This window comes from Phyllobates terribilis, unplaced genomic scaffold (genome assembly GCF_046119375.1).
Source record: "Phyllobates terribilis strain yellow unplaced genomic scaffold, ASM4611937v1 Scaffold_9__5_contigs__length_417890890, whole genome shotgun sequence".
In the NCBI taxonomy this organism is placed as follows: Eukaryota; Metazoa; Chordata; class Amphibia; order Anura; family Dendrobatidae; genus Phyllobates; species Phyllobates terribilis.
In genome coordinates, this window is record NW_027362769.1 from 179,756,385 (window position 1) to 179,775,681 (window position 19,297).

Genomic DNA, 19,297 nt, shown 5'->3' on the forward strand with positions numbered 1-19,297 from the left:
AGAACGGGAACGCATAGTGGGCATGGGATTTGTACAAATCCCATCCACTATGCTGTAACATATGGCTGTGTGACACCCCAGGGGTCTGGTTGCCACAGTGATAGAGATATTACGTCTGAGAGCAGGTGGGAGGTCTCTTGGTCAGGGATCCTATGCATGCCACACCTCCTGCCCAGTGCTGGGAGGGGAAGAACTTCCCCTATATAAACCTAGGGCTGAGGCAGGGTTAGTAAGTAGAGAAGAAGTAGAGACAGAGAAGCAGATATAGGAAAAGAACATCAGGAGCTCTGTGGGAGCAGTGCTACAAGGAGTCAGGGGCTGGCAGCTGCAGAGCTCGCCCTGACTGAGAAGTTATCACCGGACCCGGAGTCCGAGGCTGTGGGGACTAACTCCTATCCAGCAGCAGAAACCGACCGGCAGGGGATTGCAGGTCCTCTGGCCCAGAAACCCGAAGGCACGGTCACACGCGTGGGACCAGCACCGCCGTCGTGGAGCGGAAGCTACTAGAAGGCCCCGAGTCACCGGCCATACGGGTGAGCACCACACGGTACACTCAGGGACGTGGGCTACTTATACCCGCCTCTAGCAAGGTAGCCGGAAGAGTATCGTTAGTTTGGGAGGCCTACAACTCCGCCTGGCCAGGGGAGATCCCATCTGCTCAAGGACTGACCAGGCCCCAATCGCTAGCCAGTACTCCGGGAGGGTCTATCTTTGTCACCAGTAAAGATCCTGAACTACACCGTACCGTCTCCGAGTGGTTCCTGCTACCCCCATCATCCACGTCGGCTGCCCTGAGGCCATACCCCTCCCGTTGGGGGTTATACTATCACGCTGCACAATCCTACCACCGGCCTCAGCGGTCTGCCCTGCAGCAGCAGCTCCTTAGCTGTACTCAACGGGTGGCGTAGTCGTCCAACATCTACCGCTAATACAGCGCCACTTAGTCTGACTCCCTGGGCACGGACCGGATCACCGCCACGAGACTACAACCCTCAAGAGATCCGGCTCCGGGTAAGCTCCCGCGTGCGCAACGCAGCGCGACACAGGCCCAGGGGCGCGTCAACTTTTGGCGTAGTCGGCAGGATTTCGTGCCCGCAACCACCGGGTACTGCGTGCCTGAAAAAGACTGTTCAAACTTACCTGTGGTGAAGATTCCCGCCATCCGGCGCCATCTTCCGCTTCCTTCCCGCCATCGGTGGAGTTTTCCCGCCATCCGGCGCCATCTTCGGCCTTCTTCCCGCCATACGTGGAGTTTTCCTGCCATTGGACGCCATCTTGAGGACGCCGCGCGGGAAGAAGAGGGGCGTGGACTCCGAAAGCGCGCGAGAACTGAAGCCCCGCCTCACGTCCGGACGTTGCGTAAGGTCCTGGAAGGAGCCCAGCAGACGCCGACGTCACAGGAGCGCGACGGAAGGTCCTCAACCCTGACGATCCACTGCGGAGCCGCGGCCTACGGAAGAGGATCATCGCAAGGTAGGCCACGGTCCACTAGGGGGGAGAAGGATGTCGGATACGGAGGAGAGCTTCACCGCTTCAACCCCCGCCAGCGCCACCGCTGTTGCGGTCATGCCTTTCACCATGCCCTATATCCCGGGGGCAGCCTGGCTACCCCAGTACTCAGGGGAGTCACATACCCTGCATGACTTTAGAGAAAAGCTGGATAGCCTCTTCCAGGTGTACCCCCTCACAGAGGAGCAAAAAGTGAGCATCCTGGTGGCCCAATTAACCGGGGCAGCCCAAAGGGAGGTAAAGTCCTGGCCACCTGGGGGGAGGACTGTCGCAGGGATACTAACCCGGCTGAGGGACACCTTTGATACCCGCACCTCAGCCGAGATCAAGCTTAGATTCTACGGGTGCAAACAGCGGGCACATGAGAGTATAAGGGACTATGCCCTGAACCTACAAGAGGCCCTGAGAGCCATTAAGCAGACCGACCCTGACGGCGTGGGAGACGAGGACAGGCTGTTGACTGAACAATTTATAGAGGGTTTATATTGCAATGCCCACCGAACCCAGTTGCGGGCAATGGCCTTACAGGACCCTCATCTGGGATTTGCACAGTTCAAGGACAGAGCCATCCGGGTGCTTCGAGAACCGGCACCAGGTGGCGTTGTGACCCCCAGACACCCCACTACCACTTACCACCAGGAGGCGGCGCCCTTGTCGGCAGGGCCTGTGGGAGCTGGTGCGCAGGCTTTGAACAATGACCCGGCTCCAGACCTGCACCATCAGGTCCAAGAGCTAGCTAAAAGCGTTGCTGCGCTAACCCGAACTGTGCAGTCTTTACAGGTTTCCACTCCAGGGAAGATCCAGCTGGCATCCGGACCGGAGGACATCCCGTGGCGTCGACCAAGGAGGACCCCACCGGCCAGAGGAAGACCCAGCGACCGATACAACGAGGACGGACGACCCATCTGCCGCCGCTGCAATCAACCCGGACATATGGCAAGGTACTGTCCTTTAAACTGGCACAACCTGGGGTAGAGGGCCAACCCCCAGGAAAAAGATCACCAGGCCCATCGAACTGGCGCGACAAATATGTGGGAGGACGTCCAGTCTTACCCGTGGTACTGGATGGCATTCCTATGAGTGCCCTACTGGACACCGGGTCACAGGTCACCACCATCCCGTACGTGCTCTTCAAGCAGTACTGGAATGACTCGGATATCACCCGCTACCCTGACGACGACTTGAGTATCATCGCCAGCAATGGTCAGCCCGTGCCACAGATTGGATTTAAAGAGGTGACCATTAAAATCGGTAGAGTCGAACTGGCAGCACAGGGACTGATCATTGTAGACATTGACAAACACGAGAGTCACCCAAAGATAACTCTAGGAACTAATGTAATTGAAAATTGTCTTGCAGAGGTGATTTTCCTTTTACAGCAGGTTGCCAAGAACGCCAGCTCCGGCCAGCAGCGAGTGCTCCAGAAAGAGATCCGGGCACTGATGCGACGGCAACAGCTAGAACTCTCCGGTGGTGAGATTGGTAGCGTGCGAATGTGTGACCCTTTCCCTATTGCCATGCCCCCGAAAAGTGAAATGATGATTTGGTGCCGGGCAGCTATTGGTCTGAGAGGTAGAGATTACCAGGCAATGGTAGAACCAGTTTACTCAGACAGTAGGCCCACCATTTTGACAGCACGGGGGGTGGTCAATGTACGCCATGGGAGGGTGCCCGTTCGCATAATAAATATCGGGAAGAGGGAAGTGTACCTGCCCCGGTATGCCACGCTAGCCAAATTGTATACCATCAATCAAGATTCCATACAGTCCGTAGAACCCTTGCCTCCATCTTCCCCGGAGGAAGGTAACGGCTCTCAGAAAACAATGGAGGACTGGTGTCAGCAACTACATTTGGGTACTGACTCCACTCCCTCACACCAGAAACAGGGAGTCTATCGGGTGGTTCAAGAGTATGAGAGAGTGTTTAGTAAACACCCGTTAGACTTCGGGCGAGTCAAAGGGGTAGAACACCACATCCCCACGGGAGACCATCCTCCCATAAAAGAGAGGTATCGACCCGTACCCCCTGCACACTACCAACACGCCAAGGGGATGCTTAGAGACATGAAGGAGGCTGGGGTGATCAGGGATAGCTGTAGCCCCTGGGCAGCTCCACTAGTCTTAGTCAAAAAGAAAGACAACAACATGAGGATGTGTGTAGATTACCGGAAAATCAACCGTATCACACACAAGGATGCGTACCCCTTACCAAGGATAGAGGAGTCTTTGGCTGCTTTAAGATCTGCTAACTTCTTCTCTACCTTGGATCTCACTAGTGGGTACTGGCAGGTTCCTGTAGCAGAGGCGGACCGGGAGAAGACCGCATTCACCACCCCGATGGGACTTAGCGAGTTTACCTGCATGCCGTTCGGACTCTGCAACGCACCAGGAACCTTCCAACGATTAATGGAGTGCTGTCTGGGCCACAGAAACTTCGAGACGGTCCTGCTGTACCTGGACGATGTCATCGTATATTCCAAGACGTATGAGGACCACCTGAAACACCTGGCGGAAGTGTTCGAAGCTCTGGCAAGCTACGGCCTAAAGGTGAAACCCTCCAAGTGTCACCTCCTGAAACCAAAGGTGCAGTACCTGGGACACGTGGTGAGCGCTGATGGAGTGGCTCCCGACCCTGATAAGATCACCGCAATTAAGGAATGGCCAAGTCCCTCCAGTGTAAAGGAAGTGCGGCAGTTCCTCGGGTTGGTAGGCTATTACCGCAGATTCATCCCCGGTTTCACCAAAAAGTCAGCTCCTATGCAGGACCTCCTGATAGGCCAGTCCCGGAAGGCCAAGAACCAGAAGCCACCCTTCAGATGGGAGAAGTTAGAAGAAGAGTCCTTCCGCCAGCTGAAGATGGCCCTCACGGGGGATGAAATCCTGGCGTACCCTGATTACAGCCAGCCCTTTATCCTTTACACCGACGCAAGTAACATCGGGCTAGGAGCCGTGCTGTCCCAGATCCAGCAGGGGAAAGAACGAGTAATCGCTTACGCCAGCCGAAAACTGCGACCCACCGAGAGAAACCCTGAGAATTACAGCTCATTTAAGCTAGAGTTCCTGGCAGTGGTGTGGGCAGTCACCGAACGCTTTAAGCACTACCTCGCTTCCTCCCGGTTCACCGTGTACACGGATAACAACCCGTTGACACACCTGGACACAGCAAGACTCGGTGCCCTAGAGCAGAGATGGATGGCCCGTCTGTCCAACTACGAGTTCACAATCAAATACCGGGCAGGACGCTCCAATACCAACGCGGACGCCCTGTCCAGGATGCCAAACCTACCGGACGTAGGAGAAGATCCAGAGGGACTGGAAGAAGTCGAACTCCCCGCGTTCCACCGTCATGGGACTATCCAGTATTCCCACCGGGTAAGGAGTAAGCAAGCTGCTACGTTTAATCCCTTGCCTCACTACAACTGGGCGGAAACGCAAGACAGTGACCCTGCCGTCCGACTGGTGAAGGAGATGCTGACTCGGCCAGAGGCTCGCCTTGACCCAGACGCTCCGGAGGAAGCCTAGCAACTATGGGCTGAGAAGAGTCGACTGTTCCTTTATAAGGGGAAGTTGTGCCGCCGAATGGTTAACTCCCGGACGCATGAACTAATCTGGCAAGTAGTGGTGCCACGAAGAGACGCAGCCGTGGTGATGGAGGCATACCACGATGGGGCTGGACACTTCGGATGGAAGAAGCTGGAGTTCCTGCTGCGCGGGCGGTTCCACTGGGTAGGCATGAGGGGAACCATCGAGAGGTGGTGCAGAGACTGTGGCCCGTGCAACCTAAGAAGGAAGGACCGTGCCAGCCAGAAGACTCCCCTGCAGTCCATCGTCACCCGACAGCCGTTGGAACTGGTAGCCTTGGATCATGTAAAACTGACCCCAAGCAGAAGTGGCTACGTCTACGCACTAACCATCGTGGATCACTACTCCCGGTTCTTGGTTGTCGTCCCCGTCAAGGACTTAACAGCTCGAACAGCAGCTAGAGCCTTCCAGCAGCATTTCTGCCGTCCACACGGGTACCCGGACCAAGTGTTGACAGACCAGGGACCTGCCTTTGAAGCGGAGGTCTTCCAAGAATTCTGCACTCTGTATGGCTGCCGGAAGATAAGGACGACACCCTATCATCCGCAAACTAATGGACTTTGTGAGAAAATGAACCAGGTGGTGATAGATCTTCTGAAAACATTGCCCCTGGAAGAACGCAGTCTGTGGCCTGAGAGGCTGCCCGACCTAGTGGACCTATACAACCACATCCCGGTAGGTTCCACCAACTGTACCCTGGCTTACCCGATGAGGGCAAGACCTGGTAAGCTACCTGTTGACCTGGAGATGGGAGTCCTGACACCCGAGGACACTTCACCAGAAGCAGACTGGGACACAGAGAGGCAGCAGCAGTACCGGAAAGTACAGGAGAGCGTGGAGCGAAGTCTCTGTCAAGCTAGGGAAAGACAAGAGAAAACTTACAACCAGTATGCTCCCGCTGTTCCCCTGGTACCCGGAGAGCAGGTCTTGAAGAGGAAAAGGCGGCTCCACAAGTTGGACGACCAGTGGGAGAAGGACCCGTACATCGTACTGCCCTCAAGCCACGACAACCCAAAGGTCTGTACCATCAGTAAAGACGGAGGGGAAACCACAACCATTGTATCCCGGGATCACCTGAAGAAGTGTCCCGAACAGCTACGGAACCCTGAAGAGGAACAAGAAGACCCTCGACCCGTAGAGGAAAGGGAAGATATGGTTAGTACTGTGCTCGGAGACTTCCCTCGGTCTTGGACTCAAGTCAATGGCGCAATTGTGGTACCCGTACTCACCTTCCTCCAACCAGCATCCCAAGCACCTACGGAGCAACAGGTAGAGCTGGAAGAACAGCCGGTCCAGGAGGCAGAAGACCCCACACCAGCAGACCAGGAGGATCAACCCTCTGCTTATAGTGAACCTGCCATGCCTCTAGTGAGCCAAAGGGCCCGTGGACAGCTGCCCAGTTTACCCTTGACAGTTCCTACACCCTGTAGTTCGGGGCTAGACAGTCAGCTCCGTAGGTCCACTAGGGCCACTAGAGGCCAGTTACCCGCACGTTGGAGGATTTGAAGTGTATAAGTTGTTTTATTTATGGTTACCTGTTTTTCTTGTTGCTTGTGTATAATTATGTGTTTCTAGTTATTTTTAGGAGTCCTTGGTGGATTTACCGGGAATCCTTGTACAATTGGTTGGAGCGTAACCTAGGAATGGACTAAAGACTGTTAAGGACTCGGGGCAGGACAGACCCCTACCTGGTTACGTCTCCCTGTTTTGGTGAAATGGACACCTTGCTTTTCTTCAAAACTGCACCCGGTTGCGGACACGCCGTAACCATCTTTATGTGTTTTTCTTATTGTATTATTATTGTTTATACCTTGTTATGTTTTTCTAAAAATATGTTTAGTCCCGGAGTACTAAAGTTCACTAGGGGGGAATGTGACACCCCAGGGGTCTGGTTGCCACAGTGATAGAGATATTACGTCTGAGAGCAGGTGGGAGGTCTCTTGGTCAGGGATCCTATGCATGCCACACCTCCTGCCCAGTGCTGGGAGGGGAAGAACTTCCCCTATATAAACCTAGGGCTGAGGCAGGGTTAGTGAGTAGAGAAGAAGTAGAGACAGAGAAGCAGATATAGGAAAAGAACATCAGGAGCTCTGTGGGAGCAGTGCTACAAGGAGTCAGGGGCTGGCAGCTGCAGAGCTCGCCCTGACTGAGAAGTTATCACCGGACCCGGAGTCCGAGGCTGTGGGGACTAACTCCTATCCAGCAGCAGAAACCGACCGGCAGGGGATTGCAGGTCCTCTGGCCCAGAAACCCGAAGGCACGGTCACACGCGTGGGACCAGCACCGCCGTCGTGGAGCGGAAGCTACTAGAAGGCCCCGAGTCACCGGCCATACGGGTGAGCACCACACGGTACACTCAGGGACGTGGGCTACTTATACCCGCCTCTAGCAAGGTAGCCGGAAGAGTATCGTTAGTTTGGGAGGCCTACAACTCCGCCTGGCCAGGGGAGATCCCATCTGCTCAAGGACTGACCAGGCCCCAATCGCTAGCCAGTACTCCGGGAGGGTCTATCTTTGTCACCAGTAAAGACCCTGAACTACACCGTACCGTCTCCGAGTGGTTCCTGCTACCCCCATCATCCACGTCGGCTGCCCTGAGGCCATACCCCTCCCGTTGGGGGTTATACTATCACGCTGCACAATCCTACCACCGGCCTCAGCGGTCTGCCCTGCAGCAGCAGCTCCTTAGCTGTACTCAACGGGTGGCGTAGTCGTCCAACATCTACCGCTAATACAGCGCCACTTAGTCTGACTCCCTGGGCACGGACCGGATCACCGCCACGAGACTACAACCCTCAACAGATCCGGCTCCGGGTAAGCTCCCGCGTGCGCAACGCAGCGCGACACAGGCCCAGGGGCGCGTCAGCTGCTGCGGTTTGCACGCAGCGCAAGTGTGCTGCGTCCAATCGGCAGCGTTAACTGATTGTCTGCACATACCCTTATGGGGGATCTGCAGAGGATGCACTGTAAATAAGGGGAAAAATCTGCACCAAAAACGCATGTCAAAAACGTGTCTTTTTTACACAGCGTTTTTCCTGGTAAGAGATGCAGAAATGGTGTACAAATGTCTGCACCACAATCTTAAAGGGGTTTTCCCACGAAATAAAGTTCATTTTAATCAATAGATCTTTGAATAATAATAACTTCCACAATTGGAGGTGTTTAAATAAAATGTTCCTGTGCTGAGATAATCTTATAAATGTGCCCCTGCTGTGTACTGTGTAATGGCTGTGTCTGACCCTGCAGGGACATGGTCTGGTCATACCACATCTCCTGGGCAGGGGAGGAAGCAAAAGAGTATGCAGACTGGACAACAGGGGATCACAGAGGATTCTTTTTGTGAGATAAAACAATGCCCTACCTGTTTTTTTAAAAATGTTTTACTTCAAAGAAAGAATCATCTTTGATCCCCCGCTGTAATGTCTGTATACTCGTTTGCTGTAATGTCTGTATACTCGTTTGCTTCCTCTCCTGCCCAGGAGATGTGGTATGATCAGACCATGTCCCTGCAGGGTCAGACACAGCCATTACACAGTACACAGCAGGGACACATGTATAAGATTATCTCAGCACAGGAACATTTTATTTAAATACATTCAATTGTGGAAATTATTATTATTCCAAGATCTATTGATTAAAATCAACTTTTGTTCATGGGAAAACCCCTTTAAGAATACACTGCTATTGGGCATCTGTGGATGACGCGCTGTTATGGGGGATCTGTGGATGATGCACTATTATGGGGTATCTGTGGATAATGCACTGTTATGGGGGATCTGTGGCTGACGCACTGTTATGGGGGATCTGTGGCTGACGCACTGTTATGGGGGATCTGTGGCTGACGCGCTGTTATGGGGTATCTGTGGCTGACGCACTGTTATGGGGTATCTGTGGAGGACACACTGTTATGGGGTATCTGTGGATGACGAACTGTTATGGAGGATCTGTGGATGATGCTCTGTTATGGGGGATCTATGGATGATGCTCTGTTATGGGGGATCTGTGGATGACGCACTGTTATGGGGTATCTGTGGAGGACGCACTGTTATGGGGTATCTGTGGATGTGGCGCTGTTATGGGGGATATGTGGAGGACGCGCTGTTATTGGGAATCTGCAGATGATGCACTGTTATGGGGGATTTGTGGATGACGCGCTGTTATGGGGATATGTGGATGACGCGCTGTTATGGGGGATCTGGAGGATGTGCTGTTATGGGGGATCTGTGGAGGATGTTCTGTAATGGGGGATCTGTGGAGGATGCACTGTTATGGGGATCTGTGGGTGATGCGCTGTTTTGGGGATCTGTGGATGACGTGCTCTCATGGGGAATCTGTGGAGGATGCACTGTCATGGGGGATCTGTGGATGACGCGCTGTTATGGGGATCTCTGGAGGGTGCGCTTTTATGGGGGATCTGTGGAGGACGTGCTGTTATGGGTGATCTGCAAAGGACGCGCTGTCATGGGGGATCTGCGGAGGACGCGCTGTCATGGGGGATCTGCGGAGGACGCGCTGTCATGGGGGATCTGCGGAGGACGCGCTGTCATGGGGGATCTGCGGAGGACGTGCTGTCATGGGGGATCTGCGGAGGACGCGCTGTCATGGGGGATCTGCGGAGGACGCGCTGTCATGGGGGATCTGCGGAGGACGCGCTGTCATGGGGAATCTGCGGAGGATGAGCTGTCATGGGGGATCTGCGGAGGACGCGCTGTCATGGGGGATCTGGGGAGGACGCGCTGTCATGGGGGATCTGGGGAGGATGCGCTGTCATGGGGGATCTGCGGAGGACGCGCTGTCATGGGGGATCTGTGGGTGCAGCTATTGCAGGTGCACCATTGTGGGGTGTATATATTATGGGCTGCACATTATTATGGGATGTATTTCTGGCTCAGGCGTTCCTCTGGGACATCTTTAGCAGTTACTAAGGCTGCACTGGTCGCCATGGAAACACTGTGACGCGACCTGTGACCCGGAAGTATCACGTGACTGTTGCGATCATGGCGGCACGCGATGTGTTCGCTCCTGGACTGTTCAAGAACAAAGTCGCCATTGTGACTGGAGGAGGCACCGGCATCGGGAAGGCGATCGCGGCGGAGCTGCTGGGACTAGGTCCGGTGTGCGGCGGTGACGGCTCGTGTTAACGCTTTCATTGCTGATATTCCTCGCGGTGACTGCAGGGAGACCAGGCGCCGCTCAGCCCGCGATGGAACTACAAGTCCCGGCATGCCATGCTGGCAACACAGTGGGAACCGCGCTGTAGGAGGTCGGCGCCAGGCTGGGATTTGTAGTTCTTCAGCTGATGTCCAGGACATATTGTGTACGAGAGCAATGGCCACAATGCTATGGTGCGGGGAGGCCGAGACGTGTCCTCTGAGCCCCCGGCCCCACTCCTGTGTCTGCGGGATGGGGGCTGATTCTGCCCCTGGTACATGGACGCTCGGTGCCAGCACAAGGCGTTATTCTTAAAGGGTCTGTCCACTGTACGACTATCTGTGCTGTGAGGAGCCTGCTGTCCATTTAGAGGTAACTGGAGCAGCAGCTGCAGGGAGAAAATTAAGTTTTATTCTCCCTGCAGCCGCTCGTACGGGAGGTGTACCCCTCACTGCTCTGTATACCATGAGTGCGGCTGTAGTCATGCCCCGTCACAGTGATTGACAGCCTGCTGTGCGCACACTCTCTGCAGAGCAGGCTGTCCATGTACAGGGAGTGATTACACTGCCCTAGAAGCGATCGGCTGCAGGAACAATAAGACGTCATTTTCTCCCTGCAGCCGCAGATCAAAGGATTTAAGTGCTATTTATCTGAAAACTGCCGCTATAGCTCTAAGGCTATGTTCACACACGTTGGGTTTTTCAGCGGTTTTTGCTGCAGATTTTTATGCAAATTTTCAGCTGCGTTTTGCAGTACTAGCAAAGTCTATGAGAAACCAGGATTCTCTGTTCACACATCTTGGTTTTTTTTTGTTCCTTATTTTGTGGCTTGGTTGGGTTTTTGGAAACTAGAGCATGTCACTTCCTTCAGTGTTTTTTCATCCATAGGAAGTAATGGGTGGTGAAAAAAACGCAGCAAAACCTGCAGATTTGACGCAGCTGATTTCCTGCCAGAGATCAGTTTTGCTGCAGATTTCTGACATAAAAAAACACAACATGTGGGAACATAGCCTAAGTGCGCAGCTTTTCTGGATGTGCAGGTTCCCTTTAAGTGACTTGCAATTCTGCTTACAGCTCGTGAACAGTATAATGACGTGGTTTAATATATTGGGGCATCCAGTGTTCATGGAATAAAGGGGTATTCCTGTAAGAGAAGTATATAGTGGAGGTCGGGGGAGGTCAGGAGAGGCCGATGCTCAGCTCCTGGAGGAGTCTGATATGTGCAAAGTTCAGAGCGATCTCCAGTGTCACCGCAGCACAGAACATGCGCAATGACGACGTCCTGCCTTGGACTCCAAATATAGAAGCGACGGAGACGTTACACCTTCCTTCTTACTGCTAGATGTGACCTTGTTTAAGGCTATGTTCACACGTTGCATGTATTCTTTTATTTTCTTTTATGCAAATTTTAAACTGCGTTTTACAACACCAGCAAAAGCTATGAGATTTCAGAAGTTTCAGGCACACACATTGTTTTTATTTTTTCTGACTGATTTGGAAAACTGCAGCATGTCACTTCTTTCAGTGTTTTTTAACCCTTAGAAAGCAACGAGTAAGTGCAAAAAGTCAGGTATCCGTTTTTGCCGCAAACACCTAAGGAAGTTGCATCATGTTTTAGGGCACTAAACTTTATCAGCATGCACAAGAGACAATAACGGTATGTGCACATGATCCGTACTGTCAGTATACTTTATACTCTATGCTGCGTCCACAGCGCCGCCCGCAGGTGAATCCTATGTGTTCATTGAACCTTTCACCGCATCCTATACATTGCACTGATAGAATTTCTCTTGTGGAGACCAGCGACTCTGCAAGAGAAATTTACACGCTGCGGTCTGGAAAGAAGCACCACATGTCAGTGTCCGCGGGGATCCGCAGGTGCACGGAGACGCATAGTGGGCATTTCTTGTAATCCCATCCACTTTGCTTGTAATGTAAAGTGCTGTGTCCAATCCACAGCGTTTCCTGACTGTGTGCACATACCCTAAAAACGCCGCAAACCTGCTTTTTGTAAGCTGTTTCTTTACTGCCAAGAGAGCAGGTTTGGCCTGCAGAAAAAAAAAACGCAGCAAGAACATAACGTGTGAACATAGCCTAAGACTTCTCATCTGCCGTCTCCCATAATCTGCCGGGTTTTGGGCGTTTTTGGCTTCCTGCTTGTAGCAGCATCGCTGTGTACCGCGCCGATCTCACTGCTGTCCTGATAGTTTGTTACAATGTATCAGTCCGGAGTCCTCACGTTGTATCACAGGGGATTGTCTGGACTGGATACAGACCTCTAATGCACAAATGACCTGTGTAGCAAGGCTGTTTGACAGGGGTGGAGTATTTTCCCCAGCACCACAGAGTATCTCAGGAGAGGGGGAGGAGCACAGCAGCACAGAGTATCTCAGGAGAGGGGGAGGAGCAGGCTGCAATCTGTCTTGTGGCTGCAGTGGTCTCACAAGCTGCTGATCATGGGGATTGGGGGCTCCACGGCTGTAACTCCCATCATCCATGCTTATCCTCCATTTGCTCTCCGCAGGTTGCAATACGGTTATTGCCTCCCGGAAACTTGACCGGTTGAAGGAAACCGCCAAGGACCTGGTGTCCCAGATCTCCCCCACGAACCCGTCTATGGTGACAGCGCTGCAGTGTAACATCCGCAAGGAGGAGGAGGTGAGCGGACCGCGAACTGCTTCTCTCTCCAGCACATGCGGGTGTGGACAGGACTGTGCATGCAGTGCAGAGTATTTCAGGACTAGTTTGCTGATCTTTTGGGATTCGGTCCATTCATGTGATGATGTGAGGACTGAGTGTGACGAGGAGTTCCACATTATTGGGCTCCAGTATAAATATATGGTTTTGTGTGCAGACGTGTTAACCTCTGCAATGCTGGCTCCTTTTTTAATTCTTGTTTGCTGTTTTCTGAGAACAGGTAGAATCTCTGGTTCAGTCCACGCTGAGCGTCTACGGCCGCATCGACTTCTTGGTCAACAATGGAGGAGGTCAATTCCCGAGTCCAAGTGAAGCGATTAGTGCTAAAGGATGGAACGCCGTGGTGGAAACCAACCTGACCGGCACCTTCTACTGCTGCAAAGCCGGTAAGTGTCAGCGCTGGATCAGTAATGTATGTACACAGTGACTGCACCAGCAGAATAGTGAGTGCAGCTCTGGGGTATAATACAGGAGGTAACTCAGGATCAGTAATGTAATGTATGTACACAGTGACTGCACCAGCAGAATAGTGAGTGCAGCTCTGGAATATAATACAGGAGGTAACTCGGGATCAGTAATGTAATGTATGTACACAGTGACTGCACCAGCAGAATAGTGAGTGCAGCTCTGGAGGATAATACAGGATGTAACTCAGGATCAGTAATGTAATGTATGTACACAGTGACTGCACCAGCAGAATAGTGAGTGCAGCTCTGGAGTATAATACAGGATGTAACTCAGGATCAGTAATGTAATGTATGTACACAGTGACTGCACCAGCAGAATAGTGAGTGCAGCTCTAGAGTATAATACAGGATGTAACTCAGGATCAGTAATGTAATGTATGTACACAGTGACTGCACCAGCAGAATAGTGAGTGCAGCTCTGGGGTATAATACATGAAGGTGCTGCAGTGCACCAGAATTGGACCGTCTTGGGCATTGTGTAGTGGCCATGAATATCACTGGGTTTAGTAAGTTAATTATGAGGAGCCATACAGATGTCCTCTGTTTTCTCCTGCCTGTGGTCGATTTCTCTGACCACGATCTGTCCTCCTGCAGTGTACAATGCCTGGATGAAGGAACATGGTGGCGCCATAGTGAATATCGTGGCAGACATGTGGAGAGGATTTCCCATCATGGCGTAAGATATAATTTCTCACCATTTACTTTAATGTGATGTAGCCCCCCTGCCTGCATTGTAGGCGCTCTAGTAAGCTGTTATGGGCATGTCTGAGCACAAGATTGCTGACTGTTTCCAGTGACTTGAAACTGAACTATGAATTCTGCTCTGGAGCATATTCCATAAAACTCTCTTGGTGATAAGTTCAGGATCTTTACAAGACTGGTAATTTCCTGCAGAGCAGGGGTTTGTGTCTTTGTGTACGGCGCTTCCTTCATTGCTGTGTTTTCTGTCGGCAGTCACACGGGAGCAGCACGAGCCGCTGTGGACAACCTGACAAAAAGCCTCGCGATCGAATGGGCTCACACCGGTGTCAGGGTTAACTCTGTCGCTCCGGTAGGTATCTGGATTGTCAGAAAAATATTAAGAATTTCTCCCTCACAGACTACTCTTCTCCCCCCCCCCCTCCCCTATAGTATTTGTCAGGAGAGAAGAGCTGACAATCTACCGTCTGTCTGTATGCAAATTAACACACACATGAGAAATGCCTTGTAAGCAAATGCTAGCCCAAAAGGTGCTACCAAACCCAATTAACAACAGGCTTGCAAGAAATCTACATCTAGCTGAGAAGGTTGTATTCCCAGAGCTTCAAAAGGAATTCAACAGTAATCTTTAGCCGGGCCGGCACTGGCACACAATATGGAATATCTGAAGTTCCATACATCCGATAATAATGGGACCCATATTTTTAGTGGCAGGATCAGCTAAAGAACAATATGCTTATTTTCCTGTAGCTGTAAGCCCCTCCGGGGAGCTATGGCACAAAAGTACCAGAATAACTGACCGCAGCCAGGTCATGTGTGATCTCTAAAGAAAGGCAAATTTGTAGTGGAAATTAGGGCGTCGTTTGCAAGCTTCTGATCAACGAGCGATAAGTTATCCCACACCACATGATGTCAGCACAGGGGGTGTGTGGGCCAGCCTCCCCCTTTGGCATAAAAGACCCCACTGAGTATGGATTAGTACTCATATTGGAAGTACATATTAATGTTTAACACGGGTCACGTTCGCTGAACTGTCCAATAGGAGCGCTTCCCTCCAACTATACTGAGTTGTCTCTGCGAACTTAATAGTAAGTTTCTTTTTTAATCCTGTATATTTTGTGTAACTGCATATTATGTATTGTATTGTCCCCTTTGTAAAACCTTTTGTATATTTTTGATATTAACTGCCTCCCTTTTGGATTAAATATAATATTGAATAGTCCTGTTTCTTTTGTCCTGTAATCGTTCCTCCCCCGAAGCCATATACGCTACCAAAACACAGGCGTCCGACCCGGCCTGTATTAGATTTCAAATTGGGTCAGTGGTGGCAAAGAATAATAATAATTGGGCTATCATGAAGCTGGCAGTAACCGTATGGGGCGTGAACACACATTCCATGCGTTGGAATCCAGAGGAGTGACGCCATACGTTTTCTGCTCGCTTGCTTATAGCTACGTAGTGAGTAATCGGGGTTGTGTGTGCGCGAATTCCAGCTCAATCCTGACAGTGACTGCAGTGGTGGGATATTGTGTGATCTCCCTGACATGGATGTTTGCTACTGTTAGTTCCACTATACCTGTGAGATCACTGCAGAGTGATGGGCGTCACGACATCAGCGACGGCTTGTACTAGAGACCTACACCCCGAACGTACGTCTCATCTACACACAGCAGGTTGTCTCTTCATCTAACAGTCTCCATGCCATCATCTTTTGCAGGGAACCATCTTTTCAAAGACTGCCGTAGAGAATTATAAAGATGGCGGGCCTGCAATGTTTTATAATTACATCCCTAAAATTCCAGCCAAGAGACTCGGACTCCCTGAAGAGGTAAGATGTTACCCAGGCCGAGGTCTGCTGGTCACCAGTCACCCATTTATACACTGCAAGCAATAGCCTGGAGGCAACTGTAACAAACCTCCACCCTGGGGCAGACAAGTGCATAGGCACACACAAGAGAAATAGCGCCCGGACATGCATTCATCCAACAGCTTTCTCCCCTGGATCCCCAGATATAAGAACGCTTGGCTAAGCGGCCTGAGCTCTGTATACGAGGGCTGCTGCCAGGCTCGCCCTTCCGGGCTGTTCGCCTGTCGTCGTCTCCCCTACACCCCCCCCGCCCTGTCCTTTTTTCGGGTTGCTCGTCCCCTCCCTGTCCCTTTTTCCCTTCTGGCTCGTCTTGCCACTCCCTGTCCTTTTTCCGGATGGCTTGTCTGGCTCTTTCCTCCCGTCCTTTTTCCGGGTGGCTCGTCTGGTCCCTTCCTCCTGTCCTTTTGCCCGGCGGCTCGTCTGGCCCCTTCCTCCCGTCCTTTTGCCCGGCGGCTCGTCTGGTCCCTTCCTCCCGTCCTTTTGCCCGGCGGCTCGTCTGGCCCCTTCCCCTTCACCCACAGTGGAGCCCCCTGAGGACACTGGTGGAGCTGCATTCACTCGCCTATCTTCTGTGCAGGCGCCGGGAAATCTGCTGCTGTAAATGATAACTGTCTCCGCAGGGCTCTGGGGCCCTCGGTGCTGATTTGGTTTCTGTCTTACTGCAAAAAAAAAAAGAGAATCCATTTGTTTCGTAGACACTGCTTCTTTATCCTACCAGGTCTTGTAAAAAGAGAAAAAATAAATCTGTCAAAAATATAGAGTTTTTCTAGTGAAATTCTGTGGGTAACAGATGCCTCCGCATGTCAGTAATGGGGGTGTATCATATCTCACTCATGATGGAGCCAGTAAGAGGCAGCGTCACTCCTAGGGGGTCTCCGTCTGAGCCTCTGTACAGATCGGGAACTTTCCTGACCTTATATCATAGTGTGACCATGGCCTTGGACATCTGAGCCATTGTGTCACATCGCGAGCTTCTCCCAGTATATACATTAAACTCAAGCAGCAAAAGATGGTGTGAACAAGACCCTAGCTGTCCTGCTTCTTGTCTCCTGCGCAGATCTCGCCGATGGTTTGTTTCCTGCTGTCTCCTGCCGCCTCCTTCATCTCTGGAGAGACGGTGAAGGTGGACGCCGGGCAGAGCTTGTACCACAGCCATTGGGAGGTGCCAGGTAGGAGACGATTCCCCGAGATCTTTTCTTTCACAATGAAATGGCATTTAATGTATAATTCCGGCTTCTGTATATTATTATATATATTATTATATGGAATCACAGGACGTGCAGCAATACTACATCGCTTTCAGCCTTTGCGGAGTTTTATTCCATGGGGTCTTATAATAATCCCATGTGACACGTGGATGTTATTACTTGATATCTCAGAGCAATTTTAATATTTTTACCTTTTAAAAAGAAGGATCTTCCCCACTAATGCAAGATCATGTGTGACTAGTCGCCACGGAGGCTAATAATGATTAAAGGGGTTAAACATGGCTGCTTTCTTTCAAAAACAGCGCCACACCTGTTTACAGCAGCTGTGGAAGAACTACAACTCCCAGCATTCCTCTATAGCCTCTCACAGACCGCCGTCAGGACATGTTGAGAGTTGTTGTTTCTCAGCAGCTGGAGCGCCAGAGTTGGCCGCCCCCCCCCCGGTGTACAGGATGCGTCGGCCCCATTCACTTCAGTGGGCTTTCTTCTGTGATACGACACACGAGCTGTGGACGGGCAGATTTGTTAGACGGCAGCCATGTGGACATCCCCTTTAACTTCAGAGGTGGAGATTCCGTCCTTTGGTGCCCCCTAGTGGTGGAACACTGGTAATAAATGCAAATCTGCACAGGTAATTAAAGGATTATTCCCAACATTGAGAGTTATTGCCTTTGACATTCTAGGTAATGACTGACTGCTGGGACCCCATGGTCGCCTCGGCTCCTTTCGTTCTTTATGGGATGGCAGGAGAGGAGTACAGTGCTCCGTTTTCCGCAGTAGCGCGGGGGGTTACTGGCTCGCCTGCGGCTCCATTCTGACAATAGTAGTTCTCTGTGTTGGGAATTAGGCGTTAACGGTCTCCGGCGGCAGCGGGGGGATGTAATCTGTTTTATTAGATGTGATCACTGAGCGCTGCGCCGTACACACGTATTTACCGGCCACGTGTCCTTTCTATCCAGACCACGACAGGTGGCCGCCGGCTCCGGACGGGGAGAATGCCGAAGCTTTGAAGAAAATGATTGCAGACCTGCCGCCATCAAAGCTGTGAGATCCAGGCTCTGGGAGCCGCCATGCACCGAGCCGCCCGGCATAATTGCCAATCTGAATGATGCCGTAATGAGCACTAATTAAAGCGGCGCAGGTTCTTCACACTGCGTCATTATATCATGATTGAAGCAGCTCAAGATGTAGCTGAGCCAGATACGCCTGATACTAAGCCCGGAGCGCCACATTGAGCGACAAGCTGCAGCCTGTACGGGGCCGCAGCCATCGTGTGATCTATCCTGCCCCGTACAGTATTGGGCAGGGGGCGATAAGCGCAGATCGTCTCCTAAATCACCAATTACCGTCTGTATAATAATGCACCTTTACTATGTCCGATATTGATCATCGGAGGAGGGGTCACATTAACTCCGCAACTGAAACATTGCACTAAATGCTCCTGTACTTATAATGGTCGTATATTGTCAGCACTGCACAGGTAAAGGGGGCACGGAAAACACAGGCTCCGTCACACTGCCTTATCCCTATGTAAAGGGCTGGTCTCATCACAGGCTGTTATGGCCGTTACATGAGGAAACAGCTGCATCTCACTAAATTAGAATATCCTCAAAAAGTTAATTTATTTCAGTTCTTCAATACAAAATGTGAAACTCCTATATTATATAGAGTCATTACACACAGAGGGATCTATTATATAGAGTCATTACACGCAGAGGGATCTATTATATAGAGTCATTACACGCAGAGGGATCTATTATATAGAGTCATTACACGCAGAGGGATCTATTATATAGAGTCATGACACGCAGAGGGATCTATTATATAGAGTCATGACACGCAGAGGGATCTATTATATAGAGTCATGACACGCAGAGGGATCTATTATATAGAGTCATGACACGCAGAGGGATCTATTATATAGAGTCATTACACGCAGAGGGATCTATTAGAGTCATTACACACAGGGATCTATTAGATAGTCATTACACACCAAGGGATCTATTAGATAGTTATTACACACCGAGGGATCTATTAGTTAGGGTCATTACACACAGAGGGATCTATTAGATAGGGTCATTACACACAGAGGGATCTATTAGATAGAGTCATTACACAC

General features: G+C 51.4%; 1 protein-coding gene across 1 annotated transcript; it reads left to right on the plus strand.

Moving 5' to 3' along the window:
- The first annotated feature begins 10,039 nt into the window (after nucleotides 1–10,039).
- On the plus strand, nucleotides 10,040–18,348 carry PECR (peroxisomal trans-2-enoyl-CoA reductase). The gene is made up of 8 exons (XM_073647469.1): nucleotides 10,040–10,199; nucleotides 12,765–12,898; nucleotides 13,158–13,323; nucleotides 13,999–14,080; nucleotides 14,359–14,455; nucleotides 15,821–15,931; nucleotides 17,028–17,139; nucleotides 18,138–18,348. The coding sequence occupies exons 1-8, from the start codon at nucleotides 10,088–10,090 to the stop codon at nucleotides 18,224–18,226; spliced, it is 903 nt and encodes a 300-aa protein (XP_073503570.1). The 5' UTR covers nucleotides 10,040–10,087; the 3' UTR covers nucleotides 18,227–18,348.
- The last annotated feature ends 949 nt before the right edge of the window (nucleotides 18,349–19,297 follow it).